The sequence below is a fragment of the Achroia grisella genome, unplaced genomic scaffold (assembly GCF_030625045.1).
Source record: "Achroia grisella isolate CSIRO2021 unplaced genomic scaffold, CSIRO_AGI_Agris_v1 utg515, whole genome shotgun sequence".
Lineage (NCBI taxonomy): Eukaryota > Metazoa > Arthropoda > Insecta > Lepidoptera > Pyralidae > Achroia > Achroia grisella.
Window position 1 is genome coordinate 388,210 of NW_026712908.1, and position 23,432 is coordinate 411,641.

Sequence of the window (23,432 nt, forward strand, 5' to 3'; positions counted from 1 at the left end):
TTCATTTGTAGGATATGAAATGACATACATGACGGATGGATACTAAGCTCAGTTTAAATAACATTATTAGTACTATTAATAGAACAGAATATCATTTATTCAAATAAACTTACTTACTTTAAGCACTTTTGAAGAGTCAAAATTTTTTTTTAAATCTACCGCATATTCGGGAAGCTGTCTCATCACAAGAAGAATAACCAAGAAAGTTGTGTGTTGCTCTTTTAAACAATGCTTGTTTTACAGGTCGAAACGTGTGAATACAAACTACCAACCAGCACTAATTCATTTAGGCTTAAATATAAAAACACAATACGATTAAATCAGTCGTAGTGATAAGAGCAGACCAGTCCCTACAAGTAGCACTCGTTCACGAGTATGACGGATGAGCCAGCCATCACTGCGCTCGACCATATTTTAGAGAGCCCGATGACCCGATATTGAAATTGAGCTTAGTTTATTAGCATATGATAATTAATACCACACAGACAACTTTTACCTCTGATAGACTTTAAAAGTCGTATACGTGGGTACATCATATACATACAGCTTGCTATGTGAACTGTGTTTCTGTTGTAGAATGTAATTTTACTATACCTAATAATCTATTATTAGGTATAGTAAAATTACAGGTTCAGAGACATAACATCTTAGCTTTGGAATGGTAACCTATAAATAATACTACGAATGTCACATGACAATATGTTACCATTCCAATTATGTAAAAAACACTTTTTCCAAAGATCATAGTTAAATAGCTGTATTTCATTACACGACTAAAAGTAATAAATTTTAGTGTCGTCAATAATTCTTCATTGAGGATTTTCAAATTTAAGTACGTTTTACGATTATTATTATAATACTACTTATAAACAGCTACAATATTGTCTAAATAAAGATACACAATAATACTAAATGATCGTATTAATATATTGTTTTATGTTTCTTTAAGAAATATTAAATAAATGGATAGAGCCACAAATAAGTTCAAGCCTACATGATGTATAGTAAATGCCATCTGATAAATATTATCATGGATAAACCAGAATATACTGTATTACTTATGACATAGCTACTGCTTTGCGATTCTGCTTATTTGTATATGTACATTTATATAAAAACAGCTATCTATGACAGAAATACATATGATGGTGGAACTCAGATGAAGAAAACAAAACCAAGTTGAATTTACTACCTACAAAAATATTTTTTCAGCTGTATGCTGCTGTTATTTATCGTTATTACTGTGTTATATTTTGAAGATTATTTTAAAGCCGAAGAGCTTAATTCTTTTCGTAGACCTGTATTCTAATATATACAAATTAGTAGTTGCTAACTTTATTATTTACTAAATATAGAAATTAAATATGTTTAAATACAATTGGTGTTGCATTATTTTGTAATATCATTTTCCTCATACGAACCCCGACATCAGGTCAGTTCATTATCATCATTAATTGCATTCTGAAATAAATCTAGTGCATGCGGAATTGTGTTTAAAGTAACGACATGTACTAATACAATATAACATTATGTCAATTTATATAGGAGACATTATATTGAATAAATACATGCAATATTAAGCTCTACAAAAAGCTCTAAATCTCCACATAAACATTCCTCTTGAATCACTTTATCTATTAAAAAAAATCTCTTCAAAATAATGACTAACTGACCCCGCCAATCGTTGTTATACTGTATAGATTAAAATAATAAATAGGGGTGGGTAAAAAATGGTGCAAATTTAGGATTATATGTATTTTGAAATGCCACATTATAAAAAATTCTAATAAAAATTGCCCAAAAAAATAAAAACAAATGTTACGGGTAGATAACCCTTATCACTTCGGGGTATGAAAAATAGATAGTAGCCGATTCCCAGACCTATTGAGTATAAAATTTCTTTAAAATCGGTTAAGCCGTTTCGGAGGTGTATGACAACTGTTATTGCAACTTGAGATTTTTTATATCTAATATTAATGTCACAAATTAATCGTGTTATAAATTAATATAATTAATTGTTTAATTTTTTTATCATATTCAAAATTATTAACTTTAATATTGATCAATAAATATTAATAAAAACCTTAATTTAATAATTGAGCGTTATCAAATAGTACTCGCAAATTATAGAAATACTATATTTATAGATGCTCTATTTGATTAAGAATTTAAATGACGATAATGACATAGGTAAGCGTTTTATATCATTCGACAATTACTGCTTCTTTTAAGTAACTGCTTATTATTACTAGAATTTTGGTACGTTTTTTTTTTAATAGTTAAATTTTCAAAAGTTTGTTAATTACATTACTTGGGTAAATTAAATAATACCAAATTATTTTATGACTTTTATTACTTATGAATGTAATCAACAATTAGGCAGATAAACTTTATTGTTTTTTAAAATAAAAGGAGATCATTAGTGGTGTTTGGGTTCCACGTGCTTTGTTGTGTGTTTGATGTCAGCTTGGAATCTGTAAAATAAAAAAATAAAATATGATAAATGTAGTAAGTAAATGTAATATTAGAATACGTGCTATATATATTTTTTCTATTAAAAAATAGTACTAGAAAATGATATAGGACATGTGCTGAGACTTTACTTATAGGTATACTTTATATATAGGTATATAATTCATATAACAACATCAAAGGTGATAAAGACTGCTCTGCCTGGTATAATAATTTAGAGCTTACGATAGAAGATCGCTACAAATGTATCCTTCTACTGCAATTAGTTTTCATAACTATTTTATTTAAAGTATTGCAAATAAGGTACTACAAGTTTCATACCCCTGTTTCTTATCGGCCGTGTAGTGTACTGTCCTGATGGATCCATCAGCTTCATGTAGACTGTACACTCCCTTTACGTTATGACCATCACGTGTCTCGTGTTGGAACTTGTCGTCTCCGGTGTGAGGGTCGTGCACTTTGTACTCGAACTCGTACTTAGCTGGACCCTGGTGACAAGGAGAGAAAGCAATGGTAATTATAGATATTGATGACCAATAGAAAAGAAATATAAAATAGCTCAATAAATTAATCTTACGTGGTGTTCAAGGAAATCCTTAGGAGGGGGAGCAGGAATGTCATGTCTTTCAATGCTCTGTGATGATATAGCTGGTTTATGGTGATGTTGAGTTGACACTTCGCAAATTACTGCAAGGGTGACGATACAAGCGACCTGGAAACAAATATAAATATAAAATAATAAAAATTAATAATGTCAGGCAAGATACCATAGTCTTCGGGAACGACAATATGTTAGCGGTACCACAGATATCATTTAAACGATATGATATCTGTGGTGTGGTCCTGTTAATATTTTATTGTATGCAGGTGATGGGCTGTCAGATTGTTTCCCATTTCATGTACTGTAATTAATTTAGTCAAATATTAAATAAATTTATTCTTACTTTAAAGAACATTCTGAATAAACAGTTGGTGTTGTAGCTTATTGTAAAAAACATGTGACAATGATATAATGTTTCAATCAGTGAACATATTTATAGTAGATAATTTATGTTTACTCAACACCGTGGACAGGATTATTGCATTATCACTGTGAACTTGATTGAAATATAAATATTAGGCATATTATTTTAAGTTGAAAGGTTTCGAAGGTGAATTACTTTCTTTTATTGCACTTTACATGCGTTAACTTTTACATAACTGCTAGTGTATTATTTGTACGGATATTTATGATACCATAAATTTATTTATTTATTATACTTGTGGAATCTCTGTAAGTTTAAAGATCTCTATAACGTTCTTTGAAACATTCTTTAAATTGTAGTTAATCGGGTGGCAAAGCAGTGAATGTGTTTTTTATTACTATATTTGTCAAAATGATATGGTAGAACTAAGCAAAAAATATAGAAGTAAAAAAATGAATATAAAAAACATACCTATATCGAAATAAGAAAATATAAAAGGTCTGTTGCCAATAGTAGTACATACAATATATATATTTATCATCACGGTTATTATCCCAGTTCGGGTAGTCAGAGTTATTGTCAAATATTGAGTCCTAGTAAATGCAACACTTGGCATTCCCACGTTTCGCTGGACATATATGAATTAGAGGATAACCTCACAAATCTTCTTTCAGATAAATTGTTAGACTACCGAGTAGTCTAGCGATTTAACATACCGCCCTACTTCAGATAACCGCGGGTTCGATTCCTCACACGATGCAAATATTTCTATTTATGTATCTGTTGTTTTGTATTGATCTGGGTGTTTTCTACGTATATAACGTATGTCATTCCAAAAAAGAATGTATTTAAGTACATCTATCAGTCGCCTAGTACCCATAACACAACCTCTGCTTAACTTGGGGCTAGATGACTGTTTGTGGATTGTCCAGGACTTTTATTTTTATTTCTCTCCATCCGTTAGTTGCTCTGCAGATAAATTGAAGCGAGTTTTTGTGGTTTGGTTAATCTGGACATGCACTAAATAAATTAAATTATTTAAAAGTAATGACGTATTTAGTGAACGCTTAGATATATTCAATGACTATAAGTTAGAGCATACTTAACTAGTTCTAAGACACTTCTTTCAATTATAACATATTTAACCCCTATAATCATCTGTGAAGGTGAACAATAAACATCTTTACAAATATTGTTATTTATATTAGATAAACAAATTATATTGAAAGTCCATAAAAATGCAATAGGTGAAAGTAACAAATCATATTCTTTCACACAGTTACTGGCATATACATATAATACGGTCATGTTCAATGTGATAATGTAATAATCCTGTTTTAATTAATGTAAAAGTATAAATAGTTGATTAATTATAAAGAGCAATCAGTTCAATAAGTCAGTTGGTTCAATAAAGAACAAAGAATTTAAATTACTAAACTATTGTTTGACTGCTAAAAATGTCTTTGAAAGTAATTTTTATTTTATTTACTAATAATATCTCAGGACAATTCACAAAGCGCCATCTAGTCCCAAGCTAAGCAGAGCTTATGTTTTGGGTGCCTACTAGATAACTGATAGCAATACATAGATAGTTTTTTTTAACTACACACATAATTTAAATAGAAAATACTCAGACCGATTCAAACAACAATACTCATGAATACAAAAGTTTTGTACCGTGCGAGGAATCGAACCAGCTACTACCAGAAAAGCAGAAACGCTATACTGCTAGACTACTGAGGCTGTCAATAATATATTTTAATAGTTAATTTGGAAATTTGTTCGTAATAATTATGAAATAAATTGACATTAATCTAATACATTTTTCCAGATCGCTTGTGTGCTTGCCTTAGTAATAGTTGGTGCGTTAGCTCAAAGTCATCACCATAAGCTGGCTATTTCATCACAGAGCATTGAGCGACACGATATTCCTGCTCCCCCTCCGAAGGACTTCCTTGAACACCAGGTAAAATTTTGCTGTGTTATTGTATTTTTTTAATGCAATGAAATGACAGACTAGGTTTTACCCAACTGTATCAACAGTTATATATGCTACATTATATATATGTATGAACAGTACTACGGAAATATGCTGTTCATAGTAAATGTACGCCTCAACATATGATGCTCATGTTTATGCATAGCCATATAACTTCATTTTTTATTTTCGTTGTCATAATAAATACATCTCATGTAACAACTGTTGTTCTTTCTTTTTATACAGGTAAGATTCATGTACCTTCTTAGCTTTGTCTTGTTTTTTATCTATGAACAGTCAATGTCTATAACAACCATTGCTCTCTCTCTTTGTTTCCAGGGTCCAGCTAAGTACGAGTTCGAGTACAAAGTGCACGACCCTCACACCGGAGACGACAAGTTCCAACACGAGACACGTGACGGTCATAACGTAAAGGGAGTGTACAGTCTACATGAAGCTGATGGATCCATCAGAACAGTACACTACACGGCCGATAAAAAACAGGGGTAAGAAACTTTGTATTTACTTTACATTAATAGTGCAAAATAATTAATTAAAAAAAAAGACTTTAGTAAGGAAATTATCCGAAATTTATTATTATCTCAATATAATAAATAGTTCTTAGTAATCTTATATATAAAATTCTCGTGTCACAGTTTTCGTTCCCATATTCCTCCGAAACGGCTTGACCGATTCTCATAAAATTTTGTGAGCGTATAGAGTAGGTCTGAGAATCGGCCAACATCTATTTTTCATCCCCCTAAATGTTAGGGGTAGTTCACCCCTACATTTTTTATTTTTATTTTAAGGCAAAACAACGTTTGCCGGGATAGCTAGTAAATATATATAAATATGGTATCATACGTTATGATATAATATTTGTAATCACACGAGGATGTTTCTATTTTTCGATATGTTTTAAATTATGTGAAATTTACGTTATTAACTGATTTTTTTTTTGTTATTTATTCTTATAAATATATTAATTTACAGATTCCAAGCGGACATCAAGCACACAACAAAGCATGTGGAACCTAAACATCACTAATGATCTCAGAATGCCCATTGTTACACGATTGATTTACTTATTGTTGATTTGTTGATTAAATATTTAAAATAATAAGTATACTTGTTTCCTTTCTATTTATTATCATTTTATATTTGAAACGTCTTATTAGTTAGCACTTATTTTATACCACAGTAGTAGCAAATAAGCCCGTATGGCTATTTAATGGTAAACGGTTACGGAAGACTATCAACGTCTGTACAACTAGGCGGTTCATAAGAATAACAACCATTGAGCTTTTTTGAAAAATAAAATTCTACTCTTAATGTATACAACAACGTGTAATTGTAATATAATAGATACATAGAATTTCCATTATACAGAAAAGAGAAATACTATACTGGAACAATAAAATATAATATTATTTTACAATAATTCTAGTCATAATTTGAGATAGATTTGTATTCTGCTAATCATGTGCCAGCCAATGTACTATAGTAGATATTTAATATTAATTAAAAACAACCCGCTTTACCCATTAATAAAAAAAGCTGAAAGATATGCATGTTTATATTTCTTTAATTATTTATGAAATAATAACGTACATAAGTGCAGTTTGACAAAAGTTATTAATTTGTTTTATGGAAATTTCGTAAGGTTCTACAACAATCTACCAGAGTCTGTACTCAATTTACCAGAAAAAGATTCAAAGAAGATGAAGTCAAATAAATTTAGAATATTACAGCATTCTAAATTCATTCTTTCAATCTTTTTTTAGAATCCTCGTTAATGTGTATTTACTTAGATATTTAAAAGTGCAACGCGTGAGTTTCACTCTTATTCTTCTTGTGACGAATCTGCGTTCCGAACGAGTGGTAAAATTAAAAAAATATACTAATATAAATAAATATTCAAATTATTTTTGAAGAATATTTATATTTCTATTTCAGCTTCACTATGACATTGTGTGGTAGATTATAATAATAATTCCGACGATGCTACCATGAGCGACATTGCCAGGGGAGCGTGGTCATTGACAGGTTTGTCAATTGATAGCACTGGCTGCGTCATTTGAGGCATTATAGCATTTCAACCTTGGAATTATTATCGTTATTAAGCCTCTTGTAGCAATTGTTCTTTCTAATTCTTTTAATTTAATTTAAATTATAAAAATACATGAAAATTCTACGTATTTTTATATTTCAGGCCTAATAATATCAAAACATGTGTCACAAATATATCATCTGTGAATTTCTACCTAAGAGTTAAAGTTATTCATGGCTTGAGTTGTAATGTAGGTATATTTATTAATTGTACAATTTTGAAAATTGTATATAGAATAATTATTAAAGAACTAAAAGTATTGACTCAAAATTTCTGGCAATAGTCATAAGGGTTCTTTGTTTATATTATTTTTTGGATGAGAAAATTTATGGCCTTATGCCAAAATATATATTTTATAATGCACATTAGTATTTCAGTGTGATAGGTTTTTGGAAATTTTATTTTGTATCAAAATTATTAGAAATTATTTTTGTTTTCCCAGGAGGGTGCTAATATTATTAACAAAAAATGATTACATTAAGTGACGGTTATCACATTATATGAATTTGTTCTCAAGTATAGTAATTATAGTACAGTATATTTACAAACGATAAATAATAGGCTATTTTCATCGTAATTCTTTAATGTTGCACTGTTTTTACTTCGATTTTATATTAGATTTATTAGGTAAATGCTGATATTACCACATATCATATATGTATACTATAATAATATCGATGTCTAGCAAACTTCTATGATACTCAACTAATGTTTATGTATTCATGCTAAATGATGGAACGTATGCAGTAATCAGGAGTGCACTATAAAAAATATAATATCACTGTTATTCATACAGTCAAAAAGCATTAAAAAAGAATTCAAGCGAATTTTAACTATATCTATGAATAGAGAAGATAAGTACACAAATATTTCTTAAAAAAAACTACAGTCTACGGTTTCATTCACATCATCATTCATTAATTTTAAATTGTTCTTTTGCACCGATATATTTGTGCTTTATTTCTATACTAGCTACTCGCCCCGGCTACGCCCGGGTGCACATGAATTATATATAAAAACCTTCCTCTAGACACTCTATCTATTAAAAAAACTGCCTCAAAATCCGTTGCGTGCGTTTTAAAGAATTAAGCATACATAGGGACGGTCATACAGCGTTGTTTTATAATATATAGTGAATAATATGATACAAGGGAAATTACTTTCGTGCTTTTTATATAAGCTTATTTGAATTATTAGATATGTATATTTCATTTTCGAACAATTTATTTTATTTTATGTTATTTTCTTGATAATATATCAATAAAGCTCTCAATTGAGAAATATTATGTTCTGAAAACTAGTTTGGATCATAAAGAGTAATTTAGCAAGCGTTAAATTTTTTATCATTTCTTAAATATGGGTTATTTCTATGGACTAGAAATATAAAAAAAGATTCGAAAATAAAAATCATAACATACATTTTATAATTTTTGTAATATATCTTGACTAAATAACAATATGTACAATTAACACTTTTATTATGTAATTTTTATCTAGTGATGTTTGTGATCTTCCACGTGCTTCGTAGTGTGTTTAATATCGGCTTGGAAACTGAAAATAATAAATGTTTTTATTAATTCGTAATACGAGTACATATATTACTAAGGTAAAGTAAAATGTGCTAAAAATTTTCAGTCTCCTATGGGGTAATGCGGATGAGAACTATTTTAAGCGGTATTTAGTTTGGTTGTTTCATTAGTGGAGTATTCTGATAAGGAGTTTTCTTAATACAATATTCACATGCAGGTATGTAATTATTGTCATATCATATATGACACATTACTCTATTTTTTTTCTGTTTTATACTGATAATTCGGTTATATTTAAAATATTTACTTATTTTAAATTCTTTAAGTCTATTTGAATAAATATATGTATATATTTTTGGAGTATACACATAAGATATGTTATGCTCTTCTTACCCCTGTTTCTTATCGGCCGTGTAGTGTACTGTTCTGATGGATCCATCAGCTTCATGTAGACTGTACACTCCCTTTACGTTATGACCATCACGTGTCTCGTGTTGGAACTTGTCGTCTCCGGTGTGAGGGTCGTGTACTTTGTACTCGAACTCGTACTTAGCTGGGCCCTGGAGATAAGCAGAGAGAAAGAGGAATAGTAGTTATAGATATTGACTATAAATAGCGAAGAAATATAAAATAGCGTAATTAATTAATGTTATTTTACCTGGTGTTCAAGGAAATCTTTAGGAGGGGGAGCAGGAATGTCGTGTCTCTCAATGCTCTGTGATGAAATAGCTGGCTTATGGTGGTGATTTTGTGCTGTCACCTCACAAACAATCACAACGGCTATGATACAAGCAATCTAAAAATAAATAACATAATGTTACGAATATATTTACTAAGATTTAATTAAATTTATTGGTTGACAATTGTGTCTACTATAAATGTCACTTTGTAAATGATTTAACTTATTAAAAATAATTTACAAGTAAAATTATTTATATTAAAGCGATTGGCTCAGTGATTTACTACGATACTTATAGAAGTATTTTGAATTCACGATTATTGATGTAGATCAATGGTCATGAGCTAAAATGTGACTATTAAAAAAAGCCTTTTTTCAGACTAACTATCTGGTTCTGAAAATATCAATAACAAATCAACTTAATCTGAGAAACGTGGATAGGTTTGCTCGCTATGTTGTTATTCAATATACCCTGCGAAATTGTGTGTTGGGTTCTCCACAACGCTGACATTTTTCTAAGCTACTGCGAAGGGTGGTCTGGGTTAACATTAGTAACATTATTGCTATTATTATAAGTTTATTCATATATTTTTTTTTATTAAAAATAGGAATTTCAAACTCTTACTTTAATGAACATTTTGGAGGTGGATTTGTTAGCTGTTTCAACTAATTTATTGAACTGATACTATATCTCACATATTGATTGTATTTATATTACTGATAATAATGTAGAATGTGTAATGCAATGTAGACAGCAATGATTGCATTATCAGTTTTAAACGCACTACTTTCATTTTTGGGTTAAATTTAATCCAAAATATCGGCTGAAGGTTGATAACTTTCACAAAATGTAATTTCTTCGTTTCTTTTATGTATGCAAATTAAATACTTATAGATGTCATGATCTAATATTTAATAGAATAATGACATAAAGATATCATACATCATACATTAGCGCAACTTTGATAACTTTTTTGTAGTACTATGTTACATATGTTGATAAGTCGAAATTATTTATTAGTAAGTATAGGTATATTCTTTTTTTGAATAGTATTTTTGATAATTCCTACTATCCAGCTAGTTAACTATATAGTCCTAAGTATGTTGTTAAATAAACTCAATAAACTACTCGTATTATTCTCTATATGTGACATGTACAGTGTTTTGATAGCAAATAACAAATAAAAAAATAGAAATAAAAGCATGAATTGACATTATTTGATTTATTTTCTTAAGTTTTAATAATGGCAATGAATAGCGCAAATCAAAATTTTGAAAAGAAGGCCGTATTCTTGATTTGGTGTACTTGCCATTATCACGTACAGGACATTATTGCATTTATTTATATATACATTTCAATTATCTTCATGGTTTTTTATTGTTATGATGTATTTTTTATATTATTATCTGTAAAATTTTACAAGCATCTGTTAAGTCTTAACCTGTTTAAAGTAAAAAGTTAACATTCAATTAAATGGTTTATATAAAGGCAATATAAAATGAATATGACCAAAAATATGGAACTTAAGAAATTTCTCTATAGCTTTTATACTGAAGAATATTCTATTTTTATGCATTAAAAGGCGAGTTATACTAAATGGACATTTAAAATTAAGACTTTCGTACTATGTAATTTGTAGGACCTCAATGGACGAAAGAGCGTGCGAGTACAGAGGGCACTCTAATCTCACGAAAGGATTTATGGAGCGGCTAAATACCAACGGAAATAACTTCAGTCTGAGCTGTGACTTCGATCCCTGTTTGAAAGGGACAGGGATTGGAGGGGAATATTATATTGTGTCACCATGCTACTCGTAAATATGAAGTTCAGGGGGAAATGGATTGTTAGTGAATTAATTACTCCATTGCTGGCTATTGCTAGCGATGGAGTAACCTGACTTAGTATATTACCAAGTCAGGTTGATCTCCACGTGGTTACCCCTTGAGCCCATCGTGATAAATTCCTTGTGAATTTGTTACGATGGGCCTGACCTCATGCTTATCTTATCATTCAATAATGGTGTTTCCCCAGCGTAAACCGTAAGTGAAGTCGGGTGCTGCATTCGGTAAAAAATGAAGTTCAGCTATAATAGATTTGGAAATTTTCTCTTATGTAACTTAATGTGCAAAAAAGAATTAAAATATAATGTATGTACGCACATACAGGTTTATATATTTCATTCATTCTTTAAACTTGTTCTAGATCAAGTTCAATGCTTGCGTAAACATCAATTTCTTTAGTATAAAAGATATTTCAAGTAGTAAATTAAACAGACAGGTAGCAACCGCAACCCAATACTGTTTTAATCATTTCATTAATATACTTATTATAAATTGAATTTATCTAACATGTACAAGGTAAATAATAAAATGAATAATGCCTACATTCATTAACTGTAATAAATTATATGTATCGATAAAAAAATTATTTTAAATTTTTATCGATACTTACAATTTTTATGGCTCTAAATAGTATTATAAGTCTATGACTATCTGTTTGTAATCTTCCTACGAGTAAATGGCTGAATCGATTTTAATTAAATTATTCATGATCATATTTACTTATTATATAAATAATTATATAGCTACCGTAGTAGATAATTGTTAATAACATATGCTTAATGGCGCTGTGTATTTTTTGTTATATTTAAAATATTGTTATTTACATATTATATCTTCATAAGTCATCTATATGCATAACATATGCTTAATATTTTTTGATTATATCTTCAGGTCATCTGCCTCGCTTTCCTCGCTGTAGCGTGCGCGCGTCCACAAGATGGCCATGGTCACGGCCACGCTTACTCATCACAGAGCATCGTACTACATCAATCTCACGGTCATGAATCACAAGTACCAGTTCATCATGAAGTGAAGCCCGTAGTCGTAGTTCAACCTGTCTCCCATCACGAATCTCCTAAACATGAAGAACACCACGTCGACTACTATGTAAGATATAGTCACATTATATTTACTTGTGATGAAAAACATGGGTATCTAATAGTAGTTTATGTAGTAATAGATTCGAAAGAAGACTTCGAAGAAAGTTGTGAGTTTAAATCTGAGTATAGAAATTGAAAGTTGTTTATTTAAATTTGTATACACACAAAAATTCATGGTATGGTTCCGGTGGTAGGTCCATGCCATGTTAGGTTTAAATATACACAGCGATGTGAGCAGAGCATGACTGTTTACAATTGACAATGCATCTTACTATCTTATCTAAGATGATAGTCTAGCATACGTATTACATATATATTATTAAATAACTACGTCATAATACTATACTATATGTAAAATATATATTAAGTCGCGACTGGTGATATAACATTAGTGTTACTATATTATTATTACAGGCAAATGTGCTCTTGTAGATAATTCGCATATACACCAAACAACCATACATATACTGGTGTTGTTATGTTTTACAGGCCATCCCTAAATACACATATGAGTACAAAATCGAGGACCCCCACACCGGCGACAACAAGTACCAGCACGAGACCCGTGACGGTGACGTCGTCAAGGGTGTGTACAGTCTGCACGAAGCCGACGGCACCATCAGGATCGTCGAGTACACGGCCGACAAACACAATGGGTAATTACATTTATTTAAGCATTTTGTCTTTAGAGATTAGCGGTAGCCCACAATTTTGCCTAGAATAATTACAATAAATACTCTTTATGTTTTAATTTAAGATACGCCATTTTTGGCATCATTTTTCATTCGATATGTTCAGATTTTTAAGTGTGATTTAGTGATAAAAATGCAAAAGATAAAGAATGTTGGATGTTCCACATCCAAAAATATTTAACTACCTTTTCATGATTATAATATTAATAACATGATTCATGTTACATCTTCATCTCAATGAATAATTTATAGAAAACATTTCTATTGACAAAATAATGAAATTAACATTTTTTTTTCAGTTTCAACGCTGTCGTAAAACGTGAGGGTCATGCCCAGCACATTATTCCTCAACATCATTCATAAACCATCCATCCGACTGATAACTAGTCTCAATGTATCTAATTGTTACTGAGATATTTTTAGAAGATATTCACATAAAGACTCAATGAAAATTAGACTCTAGTTAATATTATATTCTAAAAATATCTCAAGATCAGGAATTGGTTAGTTATGCTATTTTATAATTAATTAAATACTCGTTATGTTGTTGTTATATTATTGTTGTAATTATAATAATAAAAATATTATATTCAGTTTGGACTTTTTATTAAAAACCTAAGAAAACCTCGAGATTATGAACGACAAATAAAAAAAATGTACTTTTGCCCATATATAGCATATGGCTTCAACATTAATTAATTCTAGGTATTTATTATGGCCTTTGATATACATATATGTTATGTATTATGTATAAACTGTAGCGCAAAATATGTTACTAAGAAATATTCTCTCTACTCTCCTATTTGCTATTTATTAATTAATTGTACCTACCAAATGATATCAAATATTACTTCTTATAGTTACATTCAACATTTCAAAACATACATATACATTATATTACATACACATACATACATTTTCTTTTATGATAATGAATTATCGATATATTTCAACAACAATATCACATTTAATAGGTTTTGTTGGTAATTGTTAATTAGAATGTTCATAGATATTGAGTGAGTGATATTGAATGTGTTCTATGTTAGGTTTTCTTTTTACATTATTTAGATAAGAGAGAGAACTTCTTAGCATTATATGGATTCGCTGTGCGGGTGCAGGTTACGTCGTGCGGCAGAGAGGAAAACTTGAAATTGTTGCCATGACTTGTGTAGGTGTGACCCGGGTGTAGGTTTACCCCTTTTGCTGACATACGTCAACACTCATCTTCACCACTTATATTTCTCTCCCTGCCCAGCAAAATTTGGTAAAAGCCTGCTAAAGCTGCTTTAGATGCATGTTTCAGTATAGAACTTATTTGTCACTAGCAGTTCTAGATACCTCTCGCTCACATTTCGACCGTATATTTTTTTTATCTAATACATATTATATATACTAAACTCTTATATATATTCCATTTATTATAATAAAATGTTAATGCAACCTGGGAATTATGAGGATAGGTTATATACCTACTTGCATAATTTTAATTTAGTTTCATATATTTTTAAATATGCTGGCTGCCAATGTTATCTAAATTAGTTACTTGAATAAATAATAAAAAATGTATTATAATAACAGAAAACCTTACTTAAGTGTTTATAACAAAATTAAGTAAGTGTAAACATTGCTTCTACAATGTCGATTTTTTTACTATTACTAGACTCGAACACTTTTTAAGTATCCATCAGTAGAAACGTAATATAAATAAATTCGATTGTATTTGTTATTACATTTTATAGCTGTTTAGAGGACGGTCGGACTATAATGAGTTTAAAAAATCTCTAATGTTCTAGATAATAATAAATAACAATAATAATAAGATATTATTACTTATTTGATAATAGAATAATATACAAATAAGATGATAAAACCTTATACATTCAAAATCTGATAATTTAAAGATATTATTTTCTAATTAAACAATGAATGACATATAAGTCCTCTGGAATGACAATGTATAAGTGATATCACGGTTTTCATGCAGTTTGTGTTTCCCAAATTAGTGTACGAGACCGGCAACAAGTCCTTGTAACTGTCTGTAGTCGCGTTCAAAGTAAAGTAAGTATACCAGAGGAGGTCGCGTCCCGCCTACGATGTAAAAAAGGCACGTGCACAAACCATCCCTAACGCTCCCTGTGCTAGAAGCTAAAGACGAGGATTGCTACTGAAGCAGTCTTGAAGGTACCAGAGCCAAACTGGGTTGGCCTGCCATTTGCAAGGTTCGTTTGTTTTCCTTATTTCTATTCCCCCTATTCTGCCGTATATACATATGTATTATACAGTCAATTCAAAATATTAATAGAATAATATTGGCGCGACAAAATATAAATACTAATTGGTGTACATACGTACTAATGTTTTTAATGTGAATTTATCTGTTTGTTACTTTGTTTACTACTAAACGGCTGAACACATCTTAACGAAAAACATGAAGATAGTTTGTAATATAATTAATAGCCCATGTTCGTGAACATGGGCTTATTTATATCTTTTATTTAATCACATAGAGAAAGTTTAGCGTAATAGTAATTTTTATATGTAATTAAAAAAATTAAATATACTTTTTACCATAGAATACTAATCCTTATAACTTATTATACAAGTAGTTTATGTGGTCAAAAAAGCCTTAAGACTACCCGAGCGTAAAAAAGGTGGAGGATTTCCTCTAGCCACCTGGTGGATCAACATGAGTAAACTAATCGCTGCGGAAAAATTGCCTGACCCGACAAGCCAGGAAAGATTGTCCTAGCGCCGCATAATTAGGAGAGCCGACCCTGCATAAAGTGGGCTAGGAAGAAGATAAATAAGTAGTAGGTATTATGTAAATAATTAGTTTTCTTACAAACAACTCTTGTAGATATTAATTTGAAATGTACCTGTTGTTTTCTTTATTCTTATATTCTCAATAGCACAGAAAACAAATAAAGAAGTTAATTCCGTAAAACAGAAGTGATTTACTATATCAAGTTATTTTTCTTGCATTAAATTGATAGGCATTATTTTCTTAGTAAGTTTTGTAAGAAAAAGAAACACAGAAATAATATAAAAATAACTTAATTTATTTTATCAGTACTTGTAACAGACAACAATCTTTGAATATTTTATAACAGTTATCAACAATTTCAATAGCCTATTGATGATGATGATGTTCGGGGATGATATGTTGCGCATGACCTTGACGTTTCACGACGGCATTGAAACTGAAACAAGGAGATCATAATTAGAACAGAAATTATTAATAATTTATTTATTTTAGGAGCAAAGACGATTAATTGTGTGTTTTAGTAATCCAGAAACCATATAGAGAATGTGTTTAGATAAACAATGAGTTATCTCATGTACCTACCAACCTACGAGTACTTACTTTTTTACTGCAGATTTGCATGCGTTATTTATATAGATATTACATATGATAATGTTACATCAACAATTTGGTTTATATTATCATAAGAAAAAGTATTACTACTTAGGTATTTTTTCTTATTATGGTACTCCACTAAAGGGACTAACTTTATTTCTTTTTTAGTTATAATGTGTACGCCTATACAACTAAAGTCAAAACTCTTTAGTAGAGTTTCACAACAGTTTATTTTTCTATTCGTAAAAGTCTGAGCGATTGGATAATTACCCATTGTGTTTGTCAGCTGTGTACTCGACGATCCTGATGGTGCCGTCGGCTTCGTGCAGACTGTACACACCCTTGACGACGTCACCGTCACGGGTCTCGTGCTGGTACTTGTTGTCGCCGGTGTGGGGGTCCTCGATTTTGTACTCATATGTGTATTTAGGGATAGCCTGTTTAGAATATTCAGTTAGAAATAGTTTTGTGCATTGCTTAAATTACAGTAGATTTATATATAGCTTGCTAAATTTCTATTCTATTCTTCATATTGGACTTTTAAGTTAAATATGAGTGTAACAAATATAAATTATATTTTAACCAAATACTTACATAAATATATATTTTTATCTAATGTCTTACGTTATTATGACAATATGGATGTATTAGCTGAATTCATGCAAAGACATTGACTATTTAATGTCCGTTTATCTTGACATAATTTACGTTAGAGATGAAGATTGTTTATTGAGTTTAGTTATAAGATACCAACATTTAAAAAGCATAAAATAATTTAAAAAAATCATACATAATAATCTACATGATGCTCCTCATGTTTAGGAGATTCGTGATGATGTTGTACAGGCTGGTGGACAAGCACGACAGGCTTTACTTCGTGGTGGATGGGCACGTGTTGCTGTGGTTCATGGTGGCTTTGGTGCAATACAATACTCTGCGATGAGTAAGCATGACCATGACCATGTCCATCTTGGGGCCGCGCTGAAGATACAGCAACGACAGCAGCAATGAAGAAGATCTGTAAATATTTTAATTTTATTATAAAGTATGTAAGTTTATTTTATGTAAGTATTAATCGTGTCACGTAGTACGCAGCAATATTGTATAGATATATAGACATTAATGGAGGTAAAAGATTATTATTATTATTACAAATGAATGTGGATGGTTATAAGGGCAGAGGAAGGCCGAAAAAGAGATGGATGGACTGTGTGAAAGATGATATGGTAAGAAAGGAAGTAAATAACGCGATGACTGCGAACAGGGATGAATGGAAACGAAAAACATATTACGCCGACCCCAAATAAATGGGATAGGGAAGAAGCAGATGATGAATGGAGGTAAAAGATATGGTTTATGATTATGATGGTAGAAGTGACGTTTAATCCTGCAGAAAGTAATGATAGAAGTAGTATAGCGCTATGAATAAACTAATAAATAAAAATTCTAGATTTTCTCATTGTAAGCTCATCAGTTATATTCCGTTGTTCGGATTATAATAACTAAAGCATTCTTTGATACAAAAGTATTAAACCCATTTAGTTCCTTAGAAATAAAAATGATAACAAGAAATAAGTTTTGTCCAAAGTCTTTAGAACAAAATATTCGTACTTATAGTTTAGTATTAAAATATAAAGAGCACAATTTTTTTAAAAAGAGCACTGTTTTCAAATATTATTAATAACTACCTTTGAGATCATTTTTTAATAGTTGTTTGTACTTTGAGAGTAGTTCTGTAACTGATAATTGTTATAGTTATAACGTGTCTTTTATAAAGGGAAAGATAGTACAAAACAAAGTTTTCGCAAGCATGTAAGTGAAAAAAGTGTGTAACCAGTTCGTTGCATACGCATGCCTGGAAGCGACAGTTTAGTAAGTGCAACCTTGGATATGTAAGACAAAATTAACGAACACCTTTCTCGAAGGAGACAATGTTAATAATAATATGATTGTACTCGTAATTGTAATCGATACAGTTATATAACACCTGACATAATTTGGACATCGACAGGTAATCAACGATTAGAGATAGCGATGATTTTAATAACTTAAGACGTTACGAACAGTTGTATTGTAATTACAAAACAACCGTTACCTTTTTGATTCAGACAGATATATATTCAATAGTTGTAATGACGAGTGAAATTTGATGTCAGTTTATATATGTATCTATGTTTAATTTGCTGTTAAAGCTGCTTAATGTAAGTAGGTATAAGGTCAATATATTTATGAAATGACCAAAGACACGATATGTCCTTTTAAATAGAAATAAACAAATATATAATGTTCTGTCAAATAGATTTAAGAAATCCGAAACTAAGCAGCTCTTGAATTATAGTTATAAGAAAACACAAAAACCAATATGCAATTCTTTATAATTTAATTACTATTTTCTATTTTATGTTAATTAATAACTTTGTACTATTACATATGAGGAAGTGACGAATTACGACTATTGCAGTGTGCAGACATTTGGCACTCTATGCACTCTATCTGGGAAGTTTTCGTTCTCTCAATTTAATTCCTTTGGCAATATAAAATAAAATAAATAAAGGTTAATGTTTTATTTACATGTTTTATTACTGTTGTATATTTTGTATATATCTCGAGATCATTGGAGTAAGTCAATCGGTATTAGATGCAATATTATGTTATCTGTGGTATTAGCAATGTGCTTAGGTCTAATTTGTGCAGATTGATAGACGTGCCGTCAGCACTCTAGTAATATTTTCTTAACTCTGTCAGTAATAATTTATTCTAAAAACAAATGAATATTATGCATTCCAAATACAAATTGAAAAGAGTTATATGTCTTGTACTTCATGTTCACTGAAAAATATCTTTTAGTGAAGAGACAGTCCGTCTCTTCACTTCTATTTATTAGCATACTCTAGAAGCGGGCGTTCAAAAAACTCGGTGTGGTCTTATACATATAAGTCACAGGTTCCGCCGCACATTAAGTACTGGTCTCATCTTTCGGCATAAGCACTTGGATTATTTGGAATCGGACCTTTTGACTCGCTTCAGAGTTATGCTATGAGAATTGTCGATGCTCCCGATCTCTCTGGCAGTATCGAACCACTTAGCTTAACCACTTCCCTTTGTGTGCTCGAATATACAACGGACTGTGTTCTGAATTGTTCGACATGATCCCCACAATTACTTTTTACCATCGCACCGCTCGCCATCGACACGGAATTTATCCCCACACGCTACAACCCAAGTGGTCTTGGACAGTGCGGTTTCAGAGGAGCTTCCTCCTGCGTACACTTAGATTGTGTAATGAACTACCTGCTTAGGTTTACTCACGAGATTACAGCATGCGACTTATTAATAAGGGTATATTAAGGTTTTTAAAGGTCGGCAATGCGCAATTAGCACCCCAGGTGTTTCAGGCGTCCATAGGCTAACCGGTTACCGGGCAGTATGCTTGTTTGCCACTATAGTAGTATAAAAAAAAACTCTTGTGTTACATGAATCATATAATCATAGATTAGAATATTATATACATAAATCTAAGGTGATAGTTTAACATCACATATCCATATATTCTTACTGTTAACGTTATTACCGACAGTTATATTAAATTTTAAAATAGTTAAAAAAATAGCTTTAGTAAACGCTTGATAATAAAATCAAGTAATTAAAACTTTCCAAGTCAAACATGAGAAATGTGTCTAAATTGAACTTTCATGGCTTGCATGTCAAGGTTGAACTTGCATTTAAGTAAATACGAGTCTATTATTGGTATGTATGTGTACCGACTGGTTTTAACTTAATATTATTACGAAAAACAATCTGTCCATAACTTTAAACTACGTCAGTATAAAAAGATAATGCGTAAGTATATATTTATTAGTTACAATTTGTCATTCAAGAAGTAAACATTACAATTAAAATGTATTCCAAAGTAAGTTATTATAAAAAGTAATGAATTCTTTACAGATGAATTCAGTAAATGTATTGATAAAAAGAATTAAACTGAAAAGTCTGTTAATAATATCCGTAGTCCATTTATCTCAAAATCTACCTACTATTAAAGTAGATATACTATATCATATTTAATTATACATAATAGAAAAAAATATTCAAATTTGAATAAACTATACATATAAATATATAATATTTTTTATAATTATTGAAAGTTCATATAAATAGTTAATTTATTTGTATAAATCAATAATCTATTGACTATTTATCTATAGATTTTTGTGATTGCTGCTCTTGTTGTGGTCGCCACGGCACGTCCACAAGACAGTCATGGTCACGGTCACGCCTACTCGTCGCAGAGTATTGTACTACATCAGAGTCATGGTCATGAAACGCAACATCATGTACCAGTACACCATGAAGTGAAGCCAGTTGTGCTCGTCCAACAGCCGATACAGCACCACGAAGCTCCTAAACAGGAGGAACACCATGTAGACTACTATGTAAGTAATATAAATTTTTACTCTCTATAATTTCGACAAATAAACAATTTCATCTTAGTCAAAAAGTTGAGAAGCCACAGCAATAACAAACAGAAATAGAATATACGAATGTAACATTAAATGAAGTATATTATGTTTTTAGTCTATATGTATGTACCTATATTAAAACAGTTAATTGTTTTAGATTTACCATAGGAGAAATAAATTAAATTTCTTTTACATCAATAAAATAAAACATCTCCTCTGTTTTATCTATTCTGCTTATCACCATAAATATTATTTTAGTTTTCCGGTTTGAAGGGTAGTAAGGAAAAATACTACGGAACTGCGCCTTAGCTTACAGGAATGCCAATACACGAGTAAAACTCAGTGAATTCCGTAACTTTCACAGTATATGCCAACAAATACTTATCACTTTCTTTTCAACTGTCAAGTTGATTTTCATTGTAGTCGTATATCAGAACGGATTAAAAAATATTGTTTTCTTATTAGGCTATCCCCAAATACACATACGAATACAAAATCGAGGACCCCCACACCGGCGACAACAAGTACCAGCACGAGACCCGTGACGGTGACGTCGTCAAGGGTGTGTACAGTCTGCACGAAGCCGACGGCACCATCAGGATCGTCGAGTATACCGCCGACAAACACAATGGGTAAGATATAACATTATACTAAAATCTATACAATAAAAATCATTTTATATATTTTAGGAAAATTGTCAAATTATTAAATTGTCGTGTAATATTCACAATCCTCGGACTTGCCTCGTCAAAATTCCTAAAACAAAATACTGAAATCATTTATATAACCTACTCCAAAACAAACTACTAATCGATACAATTTAATGCAGGATTTGTTTTTTTTTACATTATTGAGATATTGTATTTAATACGAGATTACTTATGCCTATTAGTCGTGATGAGGTGCTAAATACGCTTTACATATAGTAAAGTACATATAATATAAAACAAGAAACCATGGAATGTCTTCGAGTCAAATAGTCTCTGCTGTTATGATAATATTTTTATACAATATGTTATTATCTAGGTTAAATAACGAAGTTTTTTTATTTTGTTGGCATATTTTTTATAATACTTTTTTTTTCAGATTCAACGCCATTGTGAAACGACAAGGTCATGCCAAACACATTGTGCCAGAACATCATCATTGAAACTGATATGCATACTCGTATATACCTTGTTAATGTGATTATAATATTGATAAATGTTACCTATTGTTAATTTTTGTAAATATTGTTTTTATAGAATAAAAGAATATTAAATAGAATATGACTATATTTTCTCTTATAACATGCCAACGAGTTAATTTTAAGGAAAATTAAAATCTATTGGGAATTTACAGCTATTCTAGTGTCTAGTGTATTGATAAATAGAACATACTGTACTGTAACATATTGTATAGAAAACAAAGCGAGTGGCAACACGGAAAGAAATTACGAGTATTTGTATCCAGTCATATAATACAGGACAAAAATATAATTATATGACACCGAATCAACCGACCGACAATGAAATTAATTGAGTGGAAAAATGTATCAATAAAAAGAATCTCTCTTAACTTGAAGTTGTATGTTTGTGTATTGTTACCTTATTTTATTTCTAATCTATCTTACGATATTATAAACTGTGTTGTGGCCTGTACTATAACTGCTAACTAATATAAAGAATAATAATAAACTAATACTGCTTAACAAATACATTTTAGATAATGTAAGTATATAATCTTTGATAATTTGGCAGCGTGTATAGAACTATCAAAAATGAATACTTTATATTATGTAGTACAGTGACAATTCTAAATCGGTTATATTTTCTGTTTGTCTAGTAATAGAAAAACATTAAAATTATTAGCAAATTATACAAGAATTAAGAAGAAGAAAAACCGATATATTAAATGAATGAAATTAATAGTCATCCTGAAGCATATGAGTATGTCCGTAAGTTCTTTTACAGCACATTCTAATTTAACATATAATTTAAATTATTTTAATTACCAGTAGTAATGTTAAAAGACCCTAGGCAACTATTACAGCCCTTTTTAAAGTCAGTCAGAACTTCAGATCATAGACACAGAAAAACTGATATTTATCTTCCACATAAGTTTATTAGGCTTTAGATACAAGAAAGAAAATTCTACGTCTGCGTTGTACGTATAATTTGTTTTACTTACATGTACGTCAAGATGACAATTAACTGATAAGTTTATAAATACATCTATCTAGTAAATTCGCACAATGCTTTTATTTGA

At 30.3% G+C, this 23,432-nt stretch overlaps 6 protein-coding genes across 6 annotated transcripts; 3 read left to right on the forward strand and 3 right to left on the reverse strand.

Moving 5' to 3' along the window:
• Positions 1-2,353: 2,353 nt before the first annotated feature.
• On the reverse strand, positions 2,354-3,217 carry LOC131846933 (cuticle protein 8-like; the record flags this gene model as incomplete). The annotated part of the gene is made up of 3 exons (XM_059196351.1): positions 2,354-2,474; positions 2,794-2,960; positions 3,050-3,217. Coding segments are annotated over 3 exons (390 nt in total), but the record flags the coding sequence as incomplete, so codon positions are not given.
• Positions 3,218-4,894: 1,677 nt separating this feature from the next.
• LOC131846934 (cuticle protein 7-like) lies at positions 4,895-6,725 on the forward strand. Its single transcript, XM_059196352.1, has 4 exons — positions 4,895-4,906; positions 5,269-5,403; positions 5,755-5,921; positions 6,409-6,725. The coding sequence occupies exons 1-4, from the start codon at positions 4,895-4,897 to the stop codon at positions 6,461-6,463; spliced, it is 369 nt and encodes a 122-aa protein (XP_059052335.1). The 3' UTR covers positions 6,464-6,725.
• Positions 6,726-9,018: 2,293 nt separating this feature from the next.
• On the reverse strand, positions 9,019-10,370 carry LOC131846935 (cuticle protein 7-like). The gene is made up of 4 exons (XM_059196353.1): positions 10,359-10,370; positions 9,713-9,850; positions 9,448-9,614; positions 9,019-9,076 (listed from the first exon to the last, which is right to left on the reverse strand). The coding sequence occupies exons 1-4, from the start codon at positions 10,368-10,370 to the stop codon at positions 9,019-9,021; spliced, it is 375 nt and encodes a 124-aa protein (XP_059052336.1).
• A 1,712-nt stretch (positions 10,371-12,082) lies between these two features.
• Positions 12,083-13,730, forward strand: LOC131847046 (cuticle protein 19-like). Its single transcript, XM_059196487.1, has 4 exons — positions 12,083-12,091; positions 12,467-12,682; positions 13,165-13,331; positions 13,667-13,730. Exons 1-4 carry the CDS (start codon positions 12,083-12,085, stop codon positions 13,728-13,730), a joined length of 456 nt encoding a protein of 151 aa, XP_059052470.1.
• Positions 13,731-16,497: 2,767 nt separating this feature from the next.
• Positions 16,498-18,425, reverse strand: LOC131847042 (cuticle protein 8-like). Its single transcript, XM_059196483.1, has 4 exons — positions 18,414-18,425; positions 17,516-17,743; positions 16,996-17,162; positions 16,498-16,567 (listed from the first exon to the last, which is right to left on the reverse strand). Exons 1-4 carry the CDS (start codon positions 18,423-18,425, stop codon positions 16,498-16,500), a joined length of 477 nt encoding a protein of 158 aa, XP_059052466.1.
• Positions 18,426-20,623: 2,198 nt separating this feature from the next.
• On the forward strand, positions 20,624-22,335 carry LOC131847044 (cuticle protein 8-like). The gene is made up of 4 exons (XM_059196485.1): positions 20,624-20,635; positions 20,931-21,158; positions 21,651-21,817; positions 22,272-22,335. Exons 1-4 carry the CDS (start codon positions 20,624-20,626, stop codon positions 22,333-22,335), a joined length of 471 nt encoding a protein of 156 aa, XP_059052468.1.
• The last annotated feature ends 1,097 nt before the right edge of the window (positions 22,336-23,432 follow it).